The 23,040-nt window shown below is 44.6% G+C and overlaps 1 protein-coding gene across 1 annotated transcript in view; it reads left to right on the forward strand.

The window, feature by feature from the left end:
* The window catches only part of LOC126162247 (alkaline phosphatase 4-like), a 107,056-nt gene that overhangs the window by 60,137 nt on the left and 23,879 nt on the right, over window positions 1-23,040 (forward strand). The window contains exon 2 of the mRNA XM_049918624.1: window positions 13,539-13,873. Within this exon, the coding sequence (XP_049774581.1) occupies window positions 13,544-13,873 (330 nt within the window). The 5' untranslated portion in view covers window positions 13,539-13,543. The remainder of the gene's footprint in view (window positions 1-13,538; window positions 13,874-23,040) is intronic.

The following is a 23,040-nucleotide window of genomic DNA, read 5'->3' on the forward strand; positions in this document are numbered from 1 at the left end:
AAACTCGGTAATTCCAAAATAAATGATCTTCCACGTTAATGCAGAGTCCCCGTTAGGTTCACGCGGTTGCATTTTGTTCTATACAGCAGTCCAGCCCTTCAAAAGAAGATACTTAATAATTCGATTTTTAGTTTATTTTTCCATGATTCGCTGTAGGTTCAAATGGCAGTCAATAGTTAATTGCAATACATCTCGTTCAGACTCTACACAATCGCTACAAGAATCGTGCTTAACAACAAATATGTAGCTTAACCAAATCCTACAACACCGTGGAAATTTCCCAGACTTACCAAACGATCCTCGTGTACTTTCCAGTTTATCATTGGTGATCTATTTATTTTCGTTTCATGTTCTACCCTTATTTGGGACAGGTTTAGTAACTGCACGTTCAAAACCCACTCATACGTCCATGGTGGGGCTCGAAACCTGACTGCGTGGTGATTTATCGCGCGTTTCGCAACTACCAATTACAACGGATTACGTTAGACTGTACTGAGGAAAAGAAATTAATAGCTTCCTTAAATCAACTATATGATACACTGGACATTGGCACAGCCCATGAGTTTGCCTTTTGAACCATTAACTGGGCTACTACAGCATAAATTTATCTTGTGTGGACCGCAAAAACTGTAAGTGCTAAAAAAAACAGTAGCATAGGGTCTTTCTTTTAATATACGATAGAAACCTGCTTTATACATTCAAGAAATCAAGTTTCTGATTTTAGAGATAATTCAGCTTTCAGTTTGTCCTCTCTTTTGGTTTCTCTCTGAATTACTCTTGACGAAACAGTGAAACAGCCTTAGAGTGTGAAATCGTCGACCTGAAGGTCATAGCTTACACGGGCCGGAAATTTATTGGATAATTTTCGCTGTGACTGTTATTGTGTTTTTGAGACTAGGATAGTACTGTAGATCTACTTCTGGGGTCTGCGCAATTTGCGGGGATCTAGTTTGGTATCTTCCTACGTCTACCTATCTACATCCATACTATACAAATCACTGTGAAGTGCACGGCAAAGGGTACCTCCAATTTACCACTTCACGTATGGGGCGCGCAAATAATGGCTGCTTAAACATCTCTGTGCGCGCTGCAACTAATCTGTCTTCGCGGCTCGTACTCGAGCTATACGTAAGGGATTATTCCTAGATTCATCATTTCAAGATTAACTTGACACTTCATAAGTAGGCTTTCTCGGGATTGTTTACACCTACCTTCAAGTGTCTGCCAGTTCAGTTTCTTTTGTATATCCGTGACGCTCTCCTACAGGTCAAACAAACCTGTGACCATTCGTGCTGCCATGTTCTGTATACGTTCAGTATCGCCAGTTAGTCCTGTATGATACTGATCCCACACACTTCAGCTGTTGAATCCTGCCTAGTCGTCATATATCGAATCCTGCCTAGTCGTCAACATGGAGTGTCTAGGAAACCTGCTACCTCGGATCGCTAGACAACAATTCAAACAAATCGTATTCATGAGTTTTATTACGAAAAGTAATTGTCAATACTTACCTATGTGTTAAACACATGTGTCGCAAGCAAAGGGCGACAGACAAAATAAGAAATCTCTTCAGTATAACAATTCCAAGTTTGTGCTACACAGAATGTACAAGCAAGGTAATGAGCTTTGACACTTCTATTCAGGTCGCTGGTCTTGAAGCTTCGTAGAACTGGCCGTGGCCAGTCGGGAGAGGCGCTTATGTTCTCTTCAGACAGAGGCCGCCGCTGTCGTGTTGTCGTCCTGGAGAGGGGTCGGTCAGCGTGCAATTGGCTGACGTCTTCTTCACAGCCCCCTCTGCTCTATCGTTCCCAACTGGAGTTCTAGCGCTTGACTTTACGCCGCAACATCAACAGTATTCTAGTATGGGTCACACAAGCAGTCTCATATGTAGAACGATCGCACTTCCCCATTACCGCACCAGTTAACTGAAGTTTTCCACCTGCGTTTACCTTCTACTAAGCCTATGAGATCATTCCATTTCATACCACCAGAAATTGTTACACCTGCAAATTTATATGACTTGACCAGTTACAGTTGTGACTTGTCGATATTATAATCATAAGGAATTATGTTTTTTCGTTTTGCGAAGTGGACAGGTTATTCATTTCGAAATCTTAGGAAGCTCTAATAGAGTACCTGTGAAAATCTTTTGAGAAAATATTTTATTATCTGTGGAAAATCTGTTACTATTAATATGTCTTAAAGGTAATTAATATACAACAAGAATGGTAGTGGTCCCAACACTCTTTCCTGGCGCACAACTGAAGTTATTTTTGTATCTGTCGATGACTCTCCATCTGAGATAACATGCTGCTTCCTCCCTACCAAGAAGTCCTCGATTCGGTTACAGATTTCGATTGATACCCCGTACGATAGTAATATCTATAATAAGCGTAAGTGTGGAACTGAGTCAAATGCTTTTCGGAAATCAAGAAATATTGCATATAGCTGACTGCCTTGATCTGAGGCCATCAGGATATTATGTGATAAAGTGCGGGCTGACACGAAAAGAATAGCACCCAGAAGACACAGTCGAACGTCAAAGTGACTTCGTGCTTGTAGACACAACACCACGTAAACGATTAGAGCTGCAATTCTCTGTGACACAGGTAAAACGGCAACCAGAGTGCATTAGTGTTGTTCGTGTTTAGTGTAGTTACCACGCAAGGTAGTGTATTAGAAGGGGTTTTCACAGTGTCGGATGTTGTGTGATCTCTGTGCAAGACACGAAGACGCGAAGTACTCGTACGAGACAGCTTTATAAGCACCAGACAGAGTTGAAAGAGACATCATTTTGGGTCTCCATTTGACCGGTTGCTCGAATCGTGTAATATCCAAATTTATGGGGCGACAGGATGAGGTAGTAGCCCTATGTTGCAGTGTACAGAAATGTGAGGCGTATGCGTCGGCAGAGTTCCGTTCGACCGTGTCCGACGGCCACTTGGGAGAATCGCCGTATTGTGCACCAGTCACAACACATCTACACCTGCCGTCAGAGAACAAGTAGTGTACTCCCTGCCGCATTACGTTTCATCCCACACCACTGGTCAGAGACCACCTCACGTGTAGGCTGCTGGTAACACCACAACAGAAACTGCTGCGTTTGGAGTGGTATCATGAGCGGCAAATGTGAACTGCTGGTGAATGGTGTAGCATTGTGCTCAGTGATGAATCGCTATTCTGCACTACCCTGCACGATTATCGTCGGTTAGTATGGCAGCACCCAAGCGAGAGGGGCCGTTCTTCCAATGTTTTGGAGAGATACAGCGGTGTTACTCCTAGCGGCATGGCGTCGGGAGCCATCAAGTATAAAAGTATAATTTCAGGTCATGGCTGGTAGTGACTGAGGAAAAACTGACGATATATCAGTACTTGATGGACATCCTGCGTGCTCACGTATTACCTGTCAAGTGACACTACAGTGGCGCCATTTTCCAAGAGAACAGAGCTCGTCCACAAATGGAACGTGCGTCTTTGGATGTCTGCTTGACATTGAGGTACTATTGTGGCCAGCAGGATCCCATATCTCTCCCCGTAGAATGTGCAGGTATCCAGGATATCATAGACTAGTTACAACAATTGCGGGCCATTTTGTCTTTATGATATACATTATAACAAAATCAGTGGACGCATCCAGGGCAGAGGGGTGCAACGTCGTAATGATAAGTGGGTTCGTACTCCCAAGTACTTTGTAAATCCGACTCTATCTTGTAACCACTTAAATAACATCATATACCCTCTGGGCCCATGTTGTTTCGTTTCGTTTCGTTTCCTCCTTCCCTTCCGGATGCTTTACAATTTTTTTCAGGCAGTGTTTCTTGACTGGGAGATGATGCAACCGAATATGGTGTGGCAATGTGTGATCCAACGTCATCATGCTTGTATGCACAGGTGAGGTATAACTACGTGCGTTGCTGTATGCATTATAGAGCTCCTGTAAACAGAAAAAAGAATGCTCTCAGCTATGCATGAAATTTCGCCAGTAACACGTACCCTGTTCCGCATTACTTGAGTCTGGACGTTCACTGTTTCATTGCGATACTTTTTTTTTCGAAGTGTGAGTGTAAATGTCAAGAGATAATTTCAGTTTTTTGTAAAGGAAATGTTAGCAGCTGCCACATGTTTATGAAGGTTCGATATGAATTAAGCATTTCAGTAACAACAGAACTGACTTCTTCTTCAGCCGACGAAACAACTGGTAGACTTACGGAACACAGCTGAAATTGAGAGTAGCAAAGAAACTGTACATATGCTGAACTTCAAATATTCTTTTACAAGGGAAAATTGAGAGGTATTGCTCTGGTTTATTTCTCATAGCACTACAAAAATGTTTGGTATAGATATTAGCGTTATTGGTGAAACGGCTGAAATCGTTCTATGGCTCGATGGAATCCATATCGAATTTGTGGCTGAGATACCCCCTCTTTTAAACGTAATCTACCGCAGATCCCTCGAACAAAAAACGGTGTAAATACAGGCGACACGTGTCTGCAAGAAGAGTGTCTGCAAGAAGAGTATTAGAAGTGGTCAACAAGACTGCCGTCCAATATCGTTGACATCCATTTGTCGTAGAATCTTATAACATATTTTGAGCGCATACATAATGAGGCATCTCGAACAGAATGACCTCCTCGATGCCAAACAACAAGGATTTGGAATACATCGAACACATAAAACACAATTCGCTTTATCACATTACATCCTGAAGACCGTGGATCAACGATTTTGAACAGTTTTAATTATAGTCCCTATTTTTCCGTATTTGCTATTATAATATTTCTTATACTGAGTCTATCAAATGTTGAGTAATAGTCTTATTTATGTTTCTGTTTCGCCATTTTTAGTATTTATTCTGCTACGCTATGCAATAACGAAATGTTGACCATATATAAATAAAGGCCCGCGCCCAACACCTTACGCGTTTATTTTGCAGTTTATCCTCTTATGGCATATAATGGTGTAACATTATTACACCATGCATCAACAGCAGAAGCCGAAGCCTGATACATTACACATTCAAACAAGTCGAATGTTAGTAGTGGAAGCATGAATCTATATGCAAACACTTTCCAAGAAAGTGGAAAGATTACGCGCCATTACCGTGCTTGTTTACAAATTCGATAAATGGGTAAGGTATTTCCATAGTGCTGTTATACAAAAACAATATTCACGAAGAAAGCTGCAAGCAGAAGTAGAATGGTGGAGCTGAACGAATGCAGCAGATCTAGTTCCTATCGTAAATCAGATGTTGCTGTTTGAATTTGTCGCTCATAGTTCCCTTTCTCGTGAATTCCGATAATAGTATGGGTTACTGGAGGAGAGAGGAGGTTGTGATCTTTCCCCACAAGTCAGAACGAGGCCACGGACACAAACAGAAGCAGACTTGAAAAACAATAGTCCGCCTTGCGGTGGACGGCGTTAACCACAGTCTGCTGGTTGGTGTTGCTGTTACTGGCTGCTATATTCGTCAGGCTGCAGGTGATGAGTTTTGCTCCAACGATGATTGAAAATACTCGTATTTGTAAAGCTGGTAGTGTAAATGTGCTACGTTGCTGTGAAATAGCACAGTATCCGACATGGTACGTCTCAATTAAAGCAACATTCGGCGCGACGGCCAAGGTTTATATTACGCTATGATCTTAGCACAAGCTGTAGATGATTTATCTTTAAAGCGGGCCGGTGTGGCCAGCGGTTCCAGGCGCTTCAGTCTGGAACAGCGCGACCGCTACGGTAGCAGGTTCGAATTCTGCCTCGGGCATGGATGTGTGTGATGTCCTTAGGTTAGTTAGGTTTAAGTAGTTCTAAGTTCTAGGGGACTGATGACCTCAGATGTTAAGTCCCATAGTGCTCAGAGCCATTTGAACCCTTTTTTTTCTTTAAAGCCAGTATCACTGTTCCTGTCAGGGATTCCGCCTGTATTATCCCACCGGAATCATTGCACCTTTGGTGGCCACTTATTGATGTGTTGCCCCTTGGTGTTCTTCTCGGTATGTTCGGACAATCTTTGCTTAACTGTTTTGGCAACAGTCGTCGATGAATTCCCTCTCAGTTGCTGGTGGCGCACGCTGTTGCTGGTGAAACATCAGATAAACCATTTGGCTAAGGATGGCCGGAGATCCTGAGAAGAACGCCGACAAGCAGCACATCCATGTCTACGAGAATACTCAGCGATCGATGGTAATAAAGACCGGCCGGGGTGGCCGAGCGGTTCTAGGCGCTACAGTCTGGAACCGCGAGACCGCTACGGTCGCAGGTTCGAATCCTGCCTCGGGCATGGATGTGTGTGATGTCCTTAGGTTAGTTCAAATGGTTCAAATGGCTCTGAGCACTATGGGACTTAACATCTATGGTCATCAGTCCCCTAGAACTTAGAACAACTTAAACCTAACTAACCTAAGGACAGCACACAATACCCAGCCATCACGAGGCAGAGAAAATCCCTGACCCCGCCGGGAATCGAACCCGGGAACCCGGGCGTGGGAAGCGAGAACGCTACCGCACGACCACCAGATGCGGGCCCTTAGGTTAGTTAGGTTTAAGTAGTTCTAAGTTCTAGGGGACTGATGACCTCAGAAGTTGAGTCCCATAGTGCTCAGAGCCACTTGAACCATTTTTTGCTAATAAAGTTCGTCATTAGGTCACATCTCAGTCTCTGTTTCTTGTAAACATGTTACCGGTTTCGACTTGGTTTGGTTATTACCCATCGTTTAGGCAGTTAAAAAACATAGTATCGGTCGTATAAGACTCTGAGCATAGTAACGATACAGCCTACGTAAGATAATTATTCACATCTCGTAGATTCATTGTTGTAAAGTTGGTTAACTGTATCTTTTTAACATGCAAAACATCTGGTGATACAGTGAACCTCGCTAATCCAACCATGGATGGTCCAACTCCTCTCTTAGTCCGAAGCTGGCCGAAGTGGCCGTGCGGTTAAAGGCGCTGCAGTCTGGAACCGCAAGACCGCTACGGTCGCAGGTTCGAATCCTGACTCGGGCATGGATGTTTGTGATGTCCTTAGGTTAGTTAGGTTTAACTAGTTCTAAGTTCTAGGGGACTAATGACCCCAGCAGTTGAGTCCCATAGTGCTCAGAGCCATTTGAACCATTTTGAACCATCTTAGTCCGACCATGCCACTTCAGGTGTTTGTTTACATAACTCGTCGTCTGCGATATGGATCAATAGGAGTTGACCCTTAATAGGTGCGGTAGTTCAATTAGTTTTAGTATGGAATAATTTCATCTACATCTACATCTACATACATACTCCGCAAGCCACCGCACGGTGCGTGGCGGAGGGTAAGCTGTACCACTACTAGTCATTTCCTTTCCTGTTCCAGTCGCAAATACAGCGAGGGAAAAACGACTATTAATACGTCTCCGTATGAGCCCTAATTTCTCATATCTTATCTTCGAGTTCCTTTAGTGCAATGTATGTTGGCGGCAGTAGAATCGTGTGGCAACAGCCGGTTCTCTGAATTTTCTCAATAGTGTTTCTCAAGAAGAACGTCGCCTTTCTTCCAGGGATTCCCATTTCAGTTCCCGCAGCATCTCCGTAACACTTACTTGTTGTTCGAACCTACCGGTGGGAGACAGCTTATAGGACGCTGGTGCGACCTGTTCTTGAGTACTGTTCGAATGTTTGGAATCCGTACCAGGTCGGATTGAAGAAGACATCGAAACGATTCTAAGGCGGACCTGCTATAATTGTTACCGGTAGTTGCGAACAGTACTCAAGAATAGGTCGCACCAGCGTCCTATTTGCGGTCTCCTTTACAGGTGAACCATGCTTTCCTAAATTTTTCCCAATAAACCGAAGTCGACCATTCGTGTTCCTTACCACAGTTCTCACATGCTTTTTCCATTTCGTATCGCTCTGCAACGTTACGCCCAGATGTGTAAACGACTTGTATGTGTCAAATACACTCCTGGAAATGGAAAAAAGAACACATTGACACCGGTGTGTCAGGCCCACCATACTTGCTCCGGACACTGCGAGAGGGCTGTACAAGCAAAGATCACACGCACGGCACAGCGGACACACCAGGAACCGCGGTGTTGGCCGTCGAATGGCGCTAGCTGCGCAGCATTTGTGCACCGCCGCCGTCAGTGTCAGCCAGTTTGCCGTGGCATACGGAGCTCCATCGCAGTCTTTAACACTGGTAGCATGCCGCGACAGCGTGGACGTGAACCGTATGTGCAGTTGACGGACTTTGAGCGAGGGCGTATAGTGGGCATGCGGGAGGCCGGGTGGACGTACCGCCGAATTGCTCAACACGTGGGGCGTGAGGTCTCCACAGTACATCGATGTTGTCGCCAGTGGTCGGCGGAAGGTGCACGTGCCCGTCGACCTGGGACCGGACCGCAGCGACGCACGGATGCACGCCAAGACCGTAGGATCCTACGCAGTGCCGTAGGGGACCGCACCGCCACTTCCCAGCAAATTAGGGACACTGTTGCTCCTGGGGTATCGGCGAGGACCATTCGCAACCGTCTCCATGAAGCTGGGCTACGGTCCCGCACACCGTTAGGCCGTCTTCCGCTCACGCCCCAACATCGTGCAGCCCGCCTCCAGTGGTGTCGCGACAGGCATGAATGGAGGGACGAATGGAGACGTGTCGTCTTCAGCGATGAGAGTCGCTTCTGCCTTGGTGCCAATGATGGTCGTATGCGTGTTTGGCGCCGTGCAGGTGAGCGCCACAATCAGGACTGCATACGACCGAGGCACACAGGGCCAACACCCGGCATCAGGGTGTGGGGAGCGATCTCCTACACTGGCCGTACACCACTGGTGATCGTCGAGGGGACACTGAATAGTGCACGGTACGTCCAAACCGTCATCGAACCCATCGTTCTACCATTCCTAGACCGGCAAGGGAACTTGCTGTTCCAACAGGACAATGCACGTCCGCATGTATCCCGTGCCACCCAACGTGCTCTAGAAGGTGTAAGTCAACTACCCTGGCCAGCAAGATCTCCGGATCTGTCCCCCATTGAGCATGTTTGGGACTGGATGAAGCGTCGTCTCACGCGGTCTGCACGTCCAGCACGAACGCTGGTCCAACTGAGGCGCCAGGTGGAAATGGCATGGCAAGCCGTTCCACAGGACTACATCCAGCATCTCTACGATCGTCTCCATGGGAGAATAGCAGCCTGCATTGCTGCGAAAGGTGGATATACACTGTACTAGTGCCGACATTGTGCATGCTCTGTTGCCTGTGTCTATGTGCCTGTGGTTCTGTCAGTGTGATCATGTGGTGTATCTGACCCCAGGAATGTGTCAAGAAAGTTTCCCCTTCCTGGGACAATGAATTCACGGTGTTCTTATTTCAATTTCCAGGAGTGTAGGACCCTAGTAATACTGTAGATTAAAGGTTTGCTCTTCCTACTCATCCGCATTAATTTACATTTTTCCACGTTTAGTACAGCCTTCCTTCCAGTGATTCCCATTCCAGTTCCCGAAGCATCTGCGTAACACCTACTTTAGACCTAGCTAACTTTTTTTGTAACTCGATCACTAAGTGTTATTGTGCACGCAAGTGTTTTATAAAATAGTTACAGTGTTCATCTTTCGTTAAAGTGTGCAGAACAAATCTATGGCATCAACTAAACATGTGACGTTGTCTTTAAAGAAGAAATTGAAAATGACTGAAAGGTTAGGTAAAGACGAGACTCTTTAGAACGTTGCAGGTGAGGTCGGGATTGGCATGACAAATGTTAAAGACTGGAGAAAAAATAGGAAAACTATTGAAAGTCATAAAATTATGATTGACAAGGAGAAAGAACTGAAAATAAAAAGACTTTGAAGAAGCCTGAAAGTGAAATGCTAGACAATGCGTTGAGGATGTGGGTTGGGTAAGAGTGAAGAAAAGGAACTCCGTTGTCTGGACCAATCATAACAGAAAAGGCACTGATTTTGTATGAACAAATAGGTGAAAACAATGAAAATTTACAGTGAGTGAAGGCTGATTACGTCAGTGGAAAAAACGACGTGGCTCTCTAAATGTAATTATTTCCGGCGAGAAGCTGTCTGCTGACGAAACAGCTACCAATGAATTTCTCCTGAACTTTTGGAAACCTAATTAAAGTAAATATGACCCCTGATCAAGTGTATAGACTCTGGCTTAAAGTACAAAATACTCCCTATAAGAACTCCTGCTGCACAAGATAGATCTGCAACAAATAGAAAACTTGGTAAAGATAGAATAACAATTGCTCTATTTAGTAACGCTAATGGCAGTCACAAGATACTGTATTGTTATGCTACGGGTCAATAAACTTTTTGCGTTCCGACCATGCTCCCGGTCACTTAGGGGACGGATTAGCCAGGTTCTACTGTAACTGCATGGACTACAATAACTTGTATGCATGAAGTACAATTTCAGGCTTATATAAAAGTTTCTGCTGAAGAAGTTTCCGAGAACGTAGGAGCACTCACATAGTACACGTCCAAAAATGAATTAACTGTAAACTACATAAAGCCCCCCCCCCCCCCCCACACACCACCACCTCCACCAAGTGCATGGCGAATTCGTTGCACAGAAGTATACATTTCGTGATTTTTCACCTCACTTCATGTTTTATTAACGTTGTTTCTCTGAAGGTCCAATAGGAAAAAAAATCTCTCGAAATTTTATCGTATTTTGAAAGAAAAACATTTTTTTATCTTACAAGGGAATCTCCCCATAGCACCCCCCTCAGATTTAGTTATAAGTTAGCACACTGGATAGGCCTTGAAAAACTGAACACAGATCAATCGAGAAAACAGGAAGAAGTTGTGTGAGACTATGAAAAAAATAAGCAAAATATAAAAACTGAGTAGTCCATCGCAACATAGGAAACATCAAGGAGAAAGTGTGCTCAGGAGCGCCGTGGTCCCGTGGTTAGCGTGAGCAGCTGCGGAACAAGAGGTCCTTGGGTCAAGTCTTCCCTTGAGTGAAAAAGTTTAATTTTTTATTTTCAGACAATTATTATCTGTCCGTCCGTCCGTCCGATGCGAGGTAACTGCGCCGTAGTATGGGGACGCTACACCTTAATACTTCTTTGGGAGTGATTATCACATCCACACGAAAACCTAAATCGGGCAAGGTAGAAGAATCTTTTTACCCATTCGCCAAGTGTACAAGTTAGGTGGGTCGACAACATATTCCTGTCGTGTGACACACATGCCGTCACCAGTGTCGTATAGAATATATCAGACGTGTTTTCCTGTGGAGGAATCGGTTGACCTACGACCTTGCGATCAAATGGTTTCGGTTCCCATTGGAGTGGCACGTCCCTTCGTCTACTAATCGCACGGTTTTGCGGTGCGGTTGCAAAACACAGGCACTAAACTTACTACAGTGAACAGAGACGTCAATGAACGAACGGACAGATAATAAATTTGCGAAAATAAAGAAAGTAAACTTTTCACTCCACGGAAGATTTGAACCAAGGACCTCTCGTTCCGCAGCTTCTCACCCTAACCACGGGACCACTGCGCTCCTAAGCTCGTACCGCCCTGGATGTTGCTTATCTTGCGCATGGATTACTCAGTTTGTATATTTTACTTATGTTTTTCATAGTTCCACACAACTTCTTCCCGTTTTCTCGACTGATCTGTGTTCAGTTTTTCAAGGCCTATCCACTGTGTTAACTTATAACTAAATCTGAGGGGGGTGCGATGGGGAGGTTTCCTTGTTAGTGCACAGAGCCAGTATCGATAACAAAACGAGACCCCAGCAGAATAGCAATGAAACGTGGAAGAGCCATCTGAAGAAGGATTTGTAATGAATCCGAAACCGGTAAAGGCTTGTTTGAAACAAACTTCCTTAAACTACACTACTGGCCATTAAAATTCCTACACCACGAAGATGACGTGCTACAAACGCGAAATTTAACCGACCGGAAGAAGATGCTGTGATATGCAAATGATTAGGTTTACAGACCATTCACACAAGGTTGGCGCCGGTGGCGACACCTACAACGTGCTGGCATGAGGAAAGTTTCCAACCGATATCTCATACACAAACAAACAAAAAATGGCTCCGAGCACTATGGGACTTAACATCTATGGTCATCAGTCCCCTAGAACTTAGAACTACTTAAACCCAACTAACCTAAGGACATCACACAACACCCAGTCATCACGAGGCAGAGAAAATCCCTGACCCCGCCGGGAATCGCACCCGGGAGAACGCTACCGCACGACCACGAGCTGCGGACATACACAAACAGCAGTTGACCGGCGTTGCCTGGTGAAACGTTGTTGTGATGCCTCGTGTAAGGAGGAGAAACGTGTACCATCACGTTTCCGACTTTGATGAAGGTCGGAATGTAGCCCATCGCGATTGCGGTTTATCGTATCGCGACATTGCTGCTCGCGTTGGTCGAAATCCAATGTCTGTTAGCAGAATATGGAATCGGTGGGTTCAGGAGGTTAATACGGAACGCCGTGCTGGATCCCAACGGCCTCGTATCACTAGCAGTCGAGATGACAGGCATCTTATCCGCATGGCTGTACCGTATCGTGCAGCCGCGTCTCGATCCCTGAGTCAACAGATGCGGACGTTTGCAAGACAACAACCATCTGCACGAACAGTTCGACGACGTTTGCAGCAGCATGGACTATCAGCTCAGAGACCATGGCTGGTGTTACCCTTGACGCTGCATCACAGGCACGAGCGTCTGCGATGGTGTACTCAACGACGAACCTGGGTGCACAAAAGGCAAAATGTCATTTTTTCGGATGAATCCAGGTTCTGTTTACAGCATCATGATGGTCGCATCCGTGTTTGGCGACATCGCGGTGAACGCACATTGGAAGCGTGTATTCGTCATCGCCCGGCGTGATGGTATGCGGTGCCATTGGTTACACGTCTCGGTCACCTCTTGTTCGCATTGACGGCACTTTGAACAGTGGACGTTACATTTCAGATGTGTTGCGACCCGTGGCTCTACCCTTCATTCGATCCCTGCGAAACCCTACATTTCAGCAGGATAATGCACGACCGCATGTTGCAGGTCCTGTACGGGCCCTTCTGGATACAGAAAATGTTCGACTGCTGCCCTGGCCAGCACATTCTCCAGATCTTTCACCAAATGAAAAGGTCTGGTCAATGGTGGCCGAGCAACTGGGTCGTCACAATACGTCAGTCACTACTCTTGATGAGCTGTGGTATCGTGTTGAAGCTGCATGGGCAGCTGTACCTGTACACGCCACCCAAGCTCTGTTTGACTCAATGGCAAGGTGTATCCAGGCCGTTATTACGGCCAGAAGTGGTTGTTCTGGGTCCTTATTTCTCGGGATCTATGCACCCAAATTGCGTGAAAATGTAATCACATGTCAGTTCTAGTATAATATATTTGTCCAATGAATACCCGTTTATCATCTGCATTTCTTCTTGGTGCAGCAATTTTAATGGCCAGTAGTGTATCTTTGTGACTGGATGCTGTTTAAATTACAATCCTCAAAATAGTTTTCTACCCTTCCTGATGCAGTTTTAAAGCCCGTGAGTGTAAGTACGCTGCAGTATACTGAGTGCATCTGTCTGCCGGCAGGAAAGATGACTGCAAGGGCGAGGGCCGTTATCGCGTGTTGCGTCCTCTGGGCCACGGCGGCGCTGGCGTCGCAGGGCGTGGACATGTCGGCGGCGCGCTGGCGGATGCAGGCCCGCGAACAGCTGACGTTCGCGCGCAGCTCGTGGGCGCGCGCGGCGCTCGAGGCCGCCTCCGGGTCGCCGCACGCGCGCAACGTGGTGCTCTTCATCGGCGACGGCATGGGCATCCCCACCGTGACGGCCGCGGGCATGCACCGCGCCGGCGAGGGCACCCGCCTGCTCTTCGAGAGGTTCCCCTTCACCGGACTCTCGAAGACCTACAGTGTCAGCAAGCAGGTACCACAATTCCAGCTCCAGTTTTCTGAACAGCTAATTTGGTGGTCAAAAGTTTAACTAGCTATGAGGGCTATTCGTTTATTGAGGTCCACATGTTTTATTTAGAAAGGTCAGCTGCACCTTCCATCTACTTCTCTACACAGTCGCCGCTCCGACTTCCGAGGAGAACACAGCAAGTGCCACAACCCGATTTCCCGGAAACTTCGCTCAGTGGAAGTTGGATCCAACTAAGCGAACATAAGTCTCGGCTTATCCGCAGATTCTCGACCGTTTCTGAGATAACGACGGTCAAAGTTTTCGACGCACTTTATGGGCCTTTTGCTGAGTAACTGGCTCAACCGAAGCGGTAGCACAGCGGCTAGTGTCGTAGGCTGGTAGTTTTGCGCCCTGTCTTCGAAACCCGATTATTATTTTTATTTTTGTTTTTCATTTATCTCCCCATGTGCGTAGAAAGTTACTACATGAAAACTGTCCATTGTATATTGAAATAACATTGCCCTTATTCCTATACCAACTGTATGTCTGATCAATGGATTTAAAAAAAAAAAGTGAGGAAATTATTTGAAATTCTTTTCGGTGAAATTTCTGCAGTGTATCTCGATTCATAACCAACTGCAAGCGTCAAAAATTCGATAAACTGACCAATATATGGGATTTACCGCGAAATTATTGCCAACGTGTGAAGTCTTCAGCAGTGTTAACATCATTCCTTTCCCAGATGAGATTCATAGGAAGAAATATCACTGTGGTAAACCTACCTTCGCTCATGGTGTTCTGAATTTCTGTGTTTCGAATATTTCTACGAGCGGTATATTCCAAGGGAATGCATCAAAGCTTCCTCAAGACTAAACATAAGAACAAAACATAAGAATTAAATATAAGTATTAATATAAGAATTGATATGAGAATGAAATATAAGAACTTGAAAACTTAAAAAGATTGTAACCCCTGAAAATACGATACACACATATTTTGCATAATAAATTCTCTTATTATGAAACTCAGTTTAATTTTACAGTTAATGTGACGCCTTTTTATTCCCTAACTTGATAAGAAACATTCTGCCGTAACCTTCTACGGACATGGCTAAATAAATGAAACAGTAATCGGGCTTTGAACACGGGGCGTAAAAGTGAGAGGCCTCGACGCTAGCACTTTGCCCCCATTTCGTCTGAGATTTCGCGCACTAAAATGCACCTAACTACGTCGAAAATTGTGTCGGTCGTTTTCCCAAAAACGGCCGAGTATCTACAGATAAACCGAGAAACGTGTTCACTTATTTTGAGTCATCCTCCACCGAATGAAGTTCCTGGGAAATCAGGTTATGGCACTTGCCGTGTTCTCCTCGTTAGAAATTTGTCGTAGTGTTGCACCAATTTTCCAGTGTCCTCATTATTTGCTTTCCGCCAATTTTTTACGCTTGTCTGCAGCTCGTCGTCTGCGCTAAAATGTTTTCTTCATAGCCAGCGGTTTATATGAAACTCATAGGGAACCAGGACCGGGCTGAACGGTGGGTGATCAAACATTTCCCATCGAAAACACTGCAGGAGCTTCTTCAATGCACCTGCAGTGCGCGGCCGAGAATTGTCATGAAGAAGGAAATGCATGACAGTTACGTCATGTGGGCTGCGTGAAATCAGGCGAAATGTCTCAGCATGCACTCATACTTGGCAGGAGGTACTATTTTCTAGGCATCTTTACATGTTCACTGTGCTTTAAGAACTGGAATGAGTGACGTGATGCAATCGATGGACATGCTAAAGACACTGCCCAACACATCTGTGCGAAGCTTGGCCTGCTTTTGCCGGCCGGAGTGGCCGAGCGGTTCTAGGCGCTACAGTCTGGACACACGCGACTGCTACGGTCGCCGGTTCGAATCCTGCCTCGGGCATGGATGTGTGTGATGTCCTTAGGTTAGTTAGGTTTAAGTAGTTCTAAGTTCTAGGGGACTGATGACCTCAGCAGTTAAGTCCCATAGTGCTCAGAGCCATTTGCCGTTTGGCCTGATTTTTCACTGTGGTTTCCATTTTGCGACTGATAGGATCTAAATAAACCAATTCCCCTCTTAAATGCAAGAAAATAATGAAGTGAAGAGCTATACAGTAAAAAGATTTTTAAATTAAGCCCCCAAAGTATTACCAGTGACTCACATTTGTCCTTGTATCATCAAACTATATTGTAACAACCCTCTATAAGAAAAGTTACAGGAGAGATGTCTGTAACTATGACCCATTTCACTACTGACATTCTCCAAAGTTTTTGAGAAGGTAGTGTATTCTATAAAAGTATCCTATAAGATCGACAGTAATATCCTCAGTAGATCACTTTTTGAATTGCTGAAGGGTTTCTCAATGGAGAATGCCATCTACATGTCCACCCACCAAATTTTACAAGCATTAAATAACCAAATAGCTTCAGTTGATATTTTCCGTGACGTATATAAAGCATTTGACTGTGTGAATCACATTATTCTCCCAAATAAACTGAGGTTTCACGGAACATAGTGTAGCCAAACAATGGATAATGCCATATCTAACAAAAAGATTCCAGAAAGTTGTGTCTCATAATTTATCTAATCTAAGCAGAGGAGATTCTTCTGATTGAGGTGAAATTACTTATAGGGTTCCACAAGATTCAATTAGGTCCACTATTGTTTCCCATATATGTAAACAATCTTCCGTCAAATGTAAAAGAAACAGATTTCGTTCTTTTTGTGGACGGGATTAGTACTGTAATCTATCCACACACACGTGCAGCAACGAAGAAATGGTAAATAATATTCTAGAAGAATCAGAAGAATCATTGAGTCATTTTCTGCGAACAGTCTCACTCTCAATTAAAAAAAAAAAAAAACCATATTCAATTCTCTACATCCAGAGGTGCAATGATGAGTGCAGCACATGGTGAAGGAATAATAATTGGGGGGGTGGGGAACATCAAAATTCTTAGGTGTCCATATCTACGAAAATTTAAACTGGAAAAAAAAAACACATCTTGAAACTCCTAAGACAACACTGCTAAAGTCGCTCTTCGAATCATTGCAAATCCTCGTAAGAAACAAATGTATAAGTAGCCTTATTTTACTATTTTCATTCAATGACGTCGTAAGGAATAATATTTTAGGGTAACTCTTCATTAAGAAAAAACGTATTCATTGTTCAAAAACGTGCTGTAAGAACAAAATGTTGTACTGAACCGCTATCATCTTATAGATGTCTATTTAAGGACTTAGACAGTTTGATTCAAAAATGGTTCAAATGGCTCTGAGCACTATGGGACTCAACATCTTAGGTCATAAGTCCCCTAGAACTTAGAACTACTTAAACCTAACTAACCTAAGGACATCACACACACCCATGCCCGAGGCAGGATTAGAACCTGCGACCGTAGCAGTCCCACGGTTCCGGACTGCAGCGCCAGAACCGCTAGACCACCGCGGCCGGCCTTAGACAGTTTGACTGTAGCTTCACAGTATATTTATTCCCTCGTGAAATTTGTCGTAAATAATACACTGCGGTTCAAAAGTAACAATAATTAACATAATTAAAATGTATTCGCTACTCCACATTAAGGTTATATTTCTGATCACCTACTTAACGACATAAAATGTCTGGCAGACAGCAATGTTAAATTTGCAGACAAACTGAAAATGTTTCTCCGGTATTAACTCCTTCTAATCCATCAAAGTATGTCTATTATTGTAATATATAAAAAATGGTGGGTAGGAATCACTCGCTCACATTTGTATTTAAAAAATTCTTGTAAATGGTCAGCATGTAGCCATATTTACATGTGAATATGTAATATTAATATAAAATGGCTCGTTCCGTTTCTCATGATTACGGTTAATATATAATCCATGGGATTTGCAACCAACATCCATTCAGAACCATATGCTTCGTACAGACTTTGGAAGCAGTCTACAACAACCACTGGATAATGGTGTAAAATTCCACACAGACCTTGTTGGAAAAAAAAAAAAAAAAAAAAGAATGATCTATATGTATCTGACCTGTTAGAAATCGGCCATGGGGCTATTCCTGGCACAGCTGATTAAGGTACACCTGTTGTTGAGTTTCAGATATGATAAAGAGTAAGTGTTTGTGAACTTCATTCACTTCTCCTTGGTAACATCTCTGAGGCTGTTGTTAAGTTCAACTCTGCGCTATATCCTTTCTCCTCGGTTTTCCAGCTTCCCGGCATCACGGGAGGGACACTGCGGAATTTGGTAGGTATAGCAAGGAACTTCGGTCCCACGTGCCAGCAAAGAGCCCGAGTATGAGACCGGGCCCGCCACACACTTCCAACTTTTCATTAACTGTCATCGCATTGCATACTCAGCTAAAGAGTAACATAGTTTCACCTTACATCGCTCATTTTGTTGCACACTCTTAATGGCACACTGGTTAACGTGTCTGCCGCGTACAGTGCGTAAGCGCGGTACAGATACCATCAAGGATTTCTTTCAATTACAGATACCACTAAGGATTCCTTCTTAGTGAGGGAATGGGAAAAGTTTTCACTCAGAAGACAACTCAGGAATTAAGTAAAGGAGCAGTATAGTCTCACACTTCGAGAGGCTAAACTAACGGCTGAGAGAGCATTGTTTTGACGATAAGATCAGATAGTAAGGCTTGGGCAGATGCCAAATGGGTAGCTGGAAGACCAATATCTCACAGAGTGAGTGCGCATCTAATTCCAGTTTTTCAACACTGCCTACAGCTACATCTTTGCTGTGCAGGCCGCAGGCCGGTGTGCGGCAGTGTGTCCACGGTATACCCCGAACAATCGCACGTTGAGGGGTATGTGAGACTGATTCAAATACCCACCCGGTCATCGATGCTTAGGTTTTCCGTGACTGCCATAAACCACTGAAGATATATTCCAGGGCCTTTCCGTTGCAAAGGATATGGACTATTTACTAGGCCACCTTTCACTAGCCTGAGCTTATTCTCTGTCTCTAGGCGACCAAGGCGTGAACGGGACATTGCAGTACTCTCCTTCCTTTTCTCTTGGAACAATCGTTTTCGAACGTTTAACATTAAGCTTCTCTGTAAGACAAAGCGTCTCTCTTGTAGCTTCTACCACAGAACTACGATTAGCATGCCCCTAACGTTCTCGCGCTGACTAGACGAAGCAATGACGAAGTGTACAGATCTCCATTCAATCTTATCTATTTGCTGATTTAATCCTTCTTGTTAAGAGCTCCATGTTTTACAAGCTACCGTACTTGTTAATAAATAACATTAGAGTAGGATGCTTTCAATGAACCCAAGACAGGCTGTCGTCTATCCAGAGTTAGTTTTATGTGGTCGTTTCACCTTAAATCTCTCTGGAACTATATCCCTAGTTCTAGTATAATCCAACACTAACGGACCTTCTGCCTATTTAGAAGCGATACCCTATAACAGCTTTTGTTAGGGACAAATTACAGTCCTTTTCTGGAGCCCAGGCCCCAAGTACAACTAATATTGTAGCCACTGTCTCTCTTAAATTCTTACGGTTAGCGCCTGCAAAAGTTAACTGCGGACTGGCCGTTTCCCGAGTTTGCACGTGCGACTGCCAGTCGGCAGTGGGTCTCTCAGAACTCCTCTAAGATTTTCTGGCATTGCACTTCCCCTATACACAACAGCATCTTCCGTGAGCAGCCTCATACAGCTTCGGAGTTTATCGCGACGACATCTACGTACAAAATTTTCTCGGTTTCCACGATTCATCAGGTGGCAGTTAAAATTCGAGCTTTCGATGATATTCATTATTCAGGAGCTGAGAGACTACCGTCACAGATGCTTGTTTACTTTGGGCTGTGTTCGATGTAGTACATGAAATGGGGGAGAATTTTCACGTGCAATTGTGAAAAATGATCAGTGAGGAAAGTAATTCCCCCCCCCCCCCCCCAAGCCCATCCCCCCCCAAGAATTACAGGGTGGAAGAGAAGAAAAAACCCCCTCAGCTCCACCATTTCCCACTGAAATTGAATTTTTAATTTAGGTTCTTTGTTGCCACTTCATTTTAGAGCCCAGACCCCAAGTACCACTAAGATTGTAGCCATTGTCTCTCTTACACTCTTATCGTCAGTGTCTGAAAAATTTTACTGCGGACTGACCGTTTACCGAACTTACACACACGAATCCCGCTACAGGTGGTCGGAAATCTCTTGCTCAGTACTCGTTTGACGACAGGAAATAGCTACGTACGGCAGCCTGTGTAACTGAGCTGAACATTTCAAGGCTAGACAGTGCGCGAATTATCGCTTTATGGGAAGAAAGGTTGTCATGCACAGGGCACTTCCACCCGAAATGCATTGCACCATAGCGACGTCATTCGGCACCACTATGCCTTTAAGCTCCTATCATTATGTTTATATGCGGGATAACTTCCGGAAGACGAAAACTGAATTTCGGAAACAGTTTTTAGTTATCGAGTTTAGATGTTAAGGCCTGAAAAGGTTTTGCTAGACCGGTCAAATATCGGTTTTCCGATCGTTACTTGTTTTACACAAATGGCGTCTAGAAATCAGCTGTTCCGGTTTCTGACCAGTCAGCGAAATGGCTGTTTCTCTTTAGGTCATTACTACAGGTAATGCTCAGTCCAATGGTTCAAATTCTTCTTCATTGTACAATAGGTCACTCCACTCAGACTAACCGACTCCTTTATTTTTTATTTTTTAAAGAGCATTTGTAAACTTAGTGAATCATGCATGAACAACAGAAGAAGACTACCTCCCACATCATGAGGAATTATGTTTAACGCTATTATTGTGGTGTACGGATGTTTGACGCCTCTCATCACTAACGAAAGTAGTTAGAGGTCTATGTTGTACCGGGACAGGATCGTCCAACCTATTGTCCAGCCGTATAGTCAAGACGATAATATACGAGCCAGCCGTGTAGACCTTTCTCCTAGAGGCAGGAATCATACGAGTGCCGTGAGCTGCGGTTCCTGCTGACACAAACTCGATGGAGCACGCTTGGCACCTATTGAAGCTTGTAGTACTTTGGTAAGAACCCACCTCGTACGCTGTGTGACGTCAGGAGATAGGACGTTCCGTCTGTTGGGAAGTGCACGTACACTATGTGATCAAAAGTTTCCGGACACCCCCAAAAACATACATTTTTCGTATTAGGTGAATTGTGCTGCCACCTACTGCCACGTACTCCATATCAGTGAGCTCAGTAATCATTAGACATCGTGAGAGAGCAGAATGGGGCGCTCCGCGGAACTCACGGACTTCGAACGTGGTCAGGTGATTGGGTGTCACTTGTGTCATACGTCTGTACGCGACGTTTCCACACTCCTATATATCCCTAGGTCACTGTTTCCGATATGATAGTGAAGTGTAAACGTGAAGGGACATATATAGCACAAAAGCGTACAGGCCGATATCGTCTGTTGACTGACAGAGACTGCCGACAGTTGAAGAGGGCCTTGATGTGTAATAGGTAGACACCTATCTAGACCATCACACAGGAATTCCAAACTACATCGGGATCCACAGAAAGTACTATGACAGGTGGGAGGTGAGAAAACTTGGAGCCGCTGCTCATAAGCCACAAATCAAGCTGGTAAATGCCAAACGACGCCTGGTTTGGTGTAAGGAGCGTAAACATTGGACGATTGAACAGTGGAAAAACGTTGTGTGGGGTCACGAATCACGGTACACAATGTGGCGATCCGATGACAGAGTGTGGGTATGGCGAATGCCCGGTGAACGCCACCTGCCAGCGTGTATAGTACCAACAGTAAAATTCGGAGGCGGTGGTGTTATGGTGTGGTCGTGTTTTTCATGGAGGAGTCTTGCATCCCCTGTTTTGAGTGGCACTATCACAGCACAGGCCTACATTGATGTTTTAAGCACCTTCTTGCTTCCCACTGTTGAAGAGCAATTCGGGGATGGCGACTGCATCTTTCAACACGGTCGAGCACCTGTTCATAATGCACTGTATTTGGCGGAGTGGTTACACGACAATAACATCCTTGTAATGGACTGGCCTGCACAGAGTCCGGACCTGAATCCTATAGAACACCTTTGGGATGTTTTGGAATGCCGACTTCGTGCCAGGCCCCACCGACCGACATCGATTCCTCAGTGCAGCACTCCGTGAAGAATGGGCTGCCATTCCCCAAGAAACCTTCCAGCACCTGATTGACCATACGCCTGCGAGAGCGGAAACTGTCATTAAGGCGAAGGGTGGGCCAACATCATATTGAATTCCAGCATTACCGATGGAGGGCGCTGCGAACTTGTAAGTCGTTTTCAGCCAGGTGTCCGGATACTTTTATCGCATAGTGTATCAGTACACCAGCAAACCCAAAGTCTGCTGCTGGGTAGCCCCGCGCAGTAAAACACACTTTGATCATCCTTAGGGTCCTACCGCACTGAGAGGCCACGGCAGGTCTGCTGGACGCTCTGCTGGCAGCGCTCAGGTGTGGCAGTAGGAGACGCCAACACAGACGCCAGAGTAGCTCTTTCTGTCTGCGCTCAGTAGAAGAGCTAGTGGGTTTGTGTGCAAGTTCGAAATACAAAGGGAACACAGGAAAAGACGTTCTGAGTACGTCCCTTCTTTGCTGGTCATGACGTAAACGGGTTATTTCACACGCTGTATAATGATTTAAGAAATTACAGTGCTAAATTTCCAGTTTCGTGAGAATGTGAGTACGTTCGTTTGATGAGTTAATGAAGATCTCCCGAAATTAAATGACGAAAAAGTGCACTGTTTTAACGAAAGTAATCTCACCAGAGGAAAAGATTTCGTGACCTGTCTAATCGGTAGGTAATTATTTGTTGTCTACTGTGATATTTACCGTTTTAGTAGTAGCTGTAAAATATACATAGAAGTGATTTTTCAGTTTTTATTTGAAAAGTGCGTCATGTAGAATTAATTCATTTTACAAATGTTTTTAAACAAAAAGTAGGAGACCAGCCTCATTTGTTTACATATCTTGTTTCTTAAAATAATTCTAGCGTATCTGATGTGTCGAACCTATTAGCATCACTTTCTGCTGCAGGAGATGTAGCTATGCTATTTCGGTCTGGAAGTAGGTTTTAAGTAAAACTTTCATAGTCCGGATAGTAAAATGTGCTTTGTCTGTGGTGTAAAGTTCTTGTGGTTGGAGTGGAGTATCAGGAACAGGCTGTACGGAAACAGAGGATCTATAATCCCCGC

Source organism: Schistocerca cancellata, chromosome 2 (genome assembly GCF_023864275.1).
Source record: "Schistocerca cancellata isolate TAMUIC-IGC-003103 chromosome 2, iqSchCanc2.1, whole genome shotgun sequence".
Taxonomy (NCBI): Eukaryota; Metazoa; Arthropoda; class Insecta; order Orthoptera; family Acrididae; genus Schistocerca; species Schistocerca cancellata.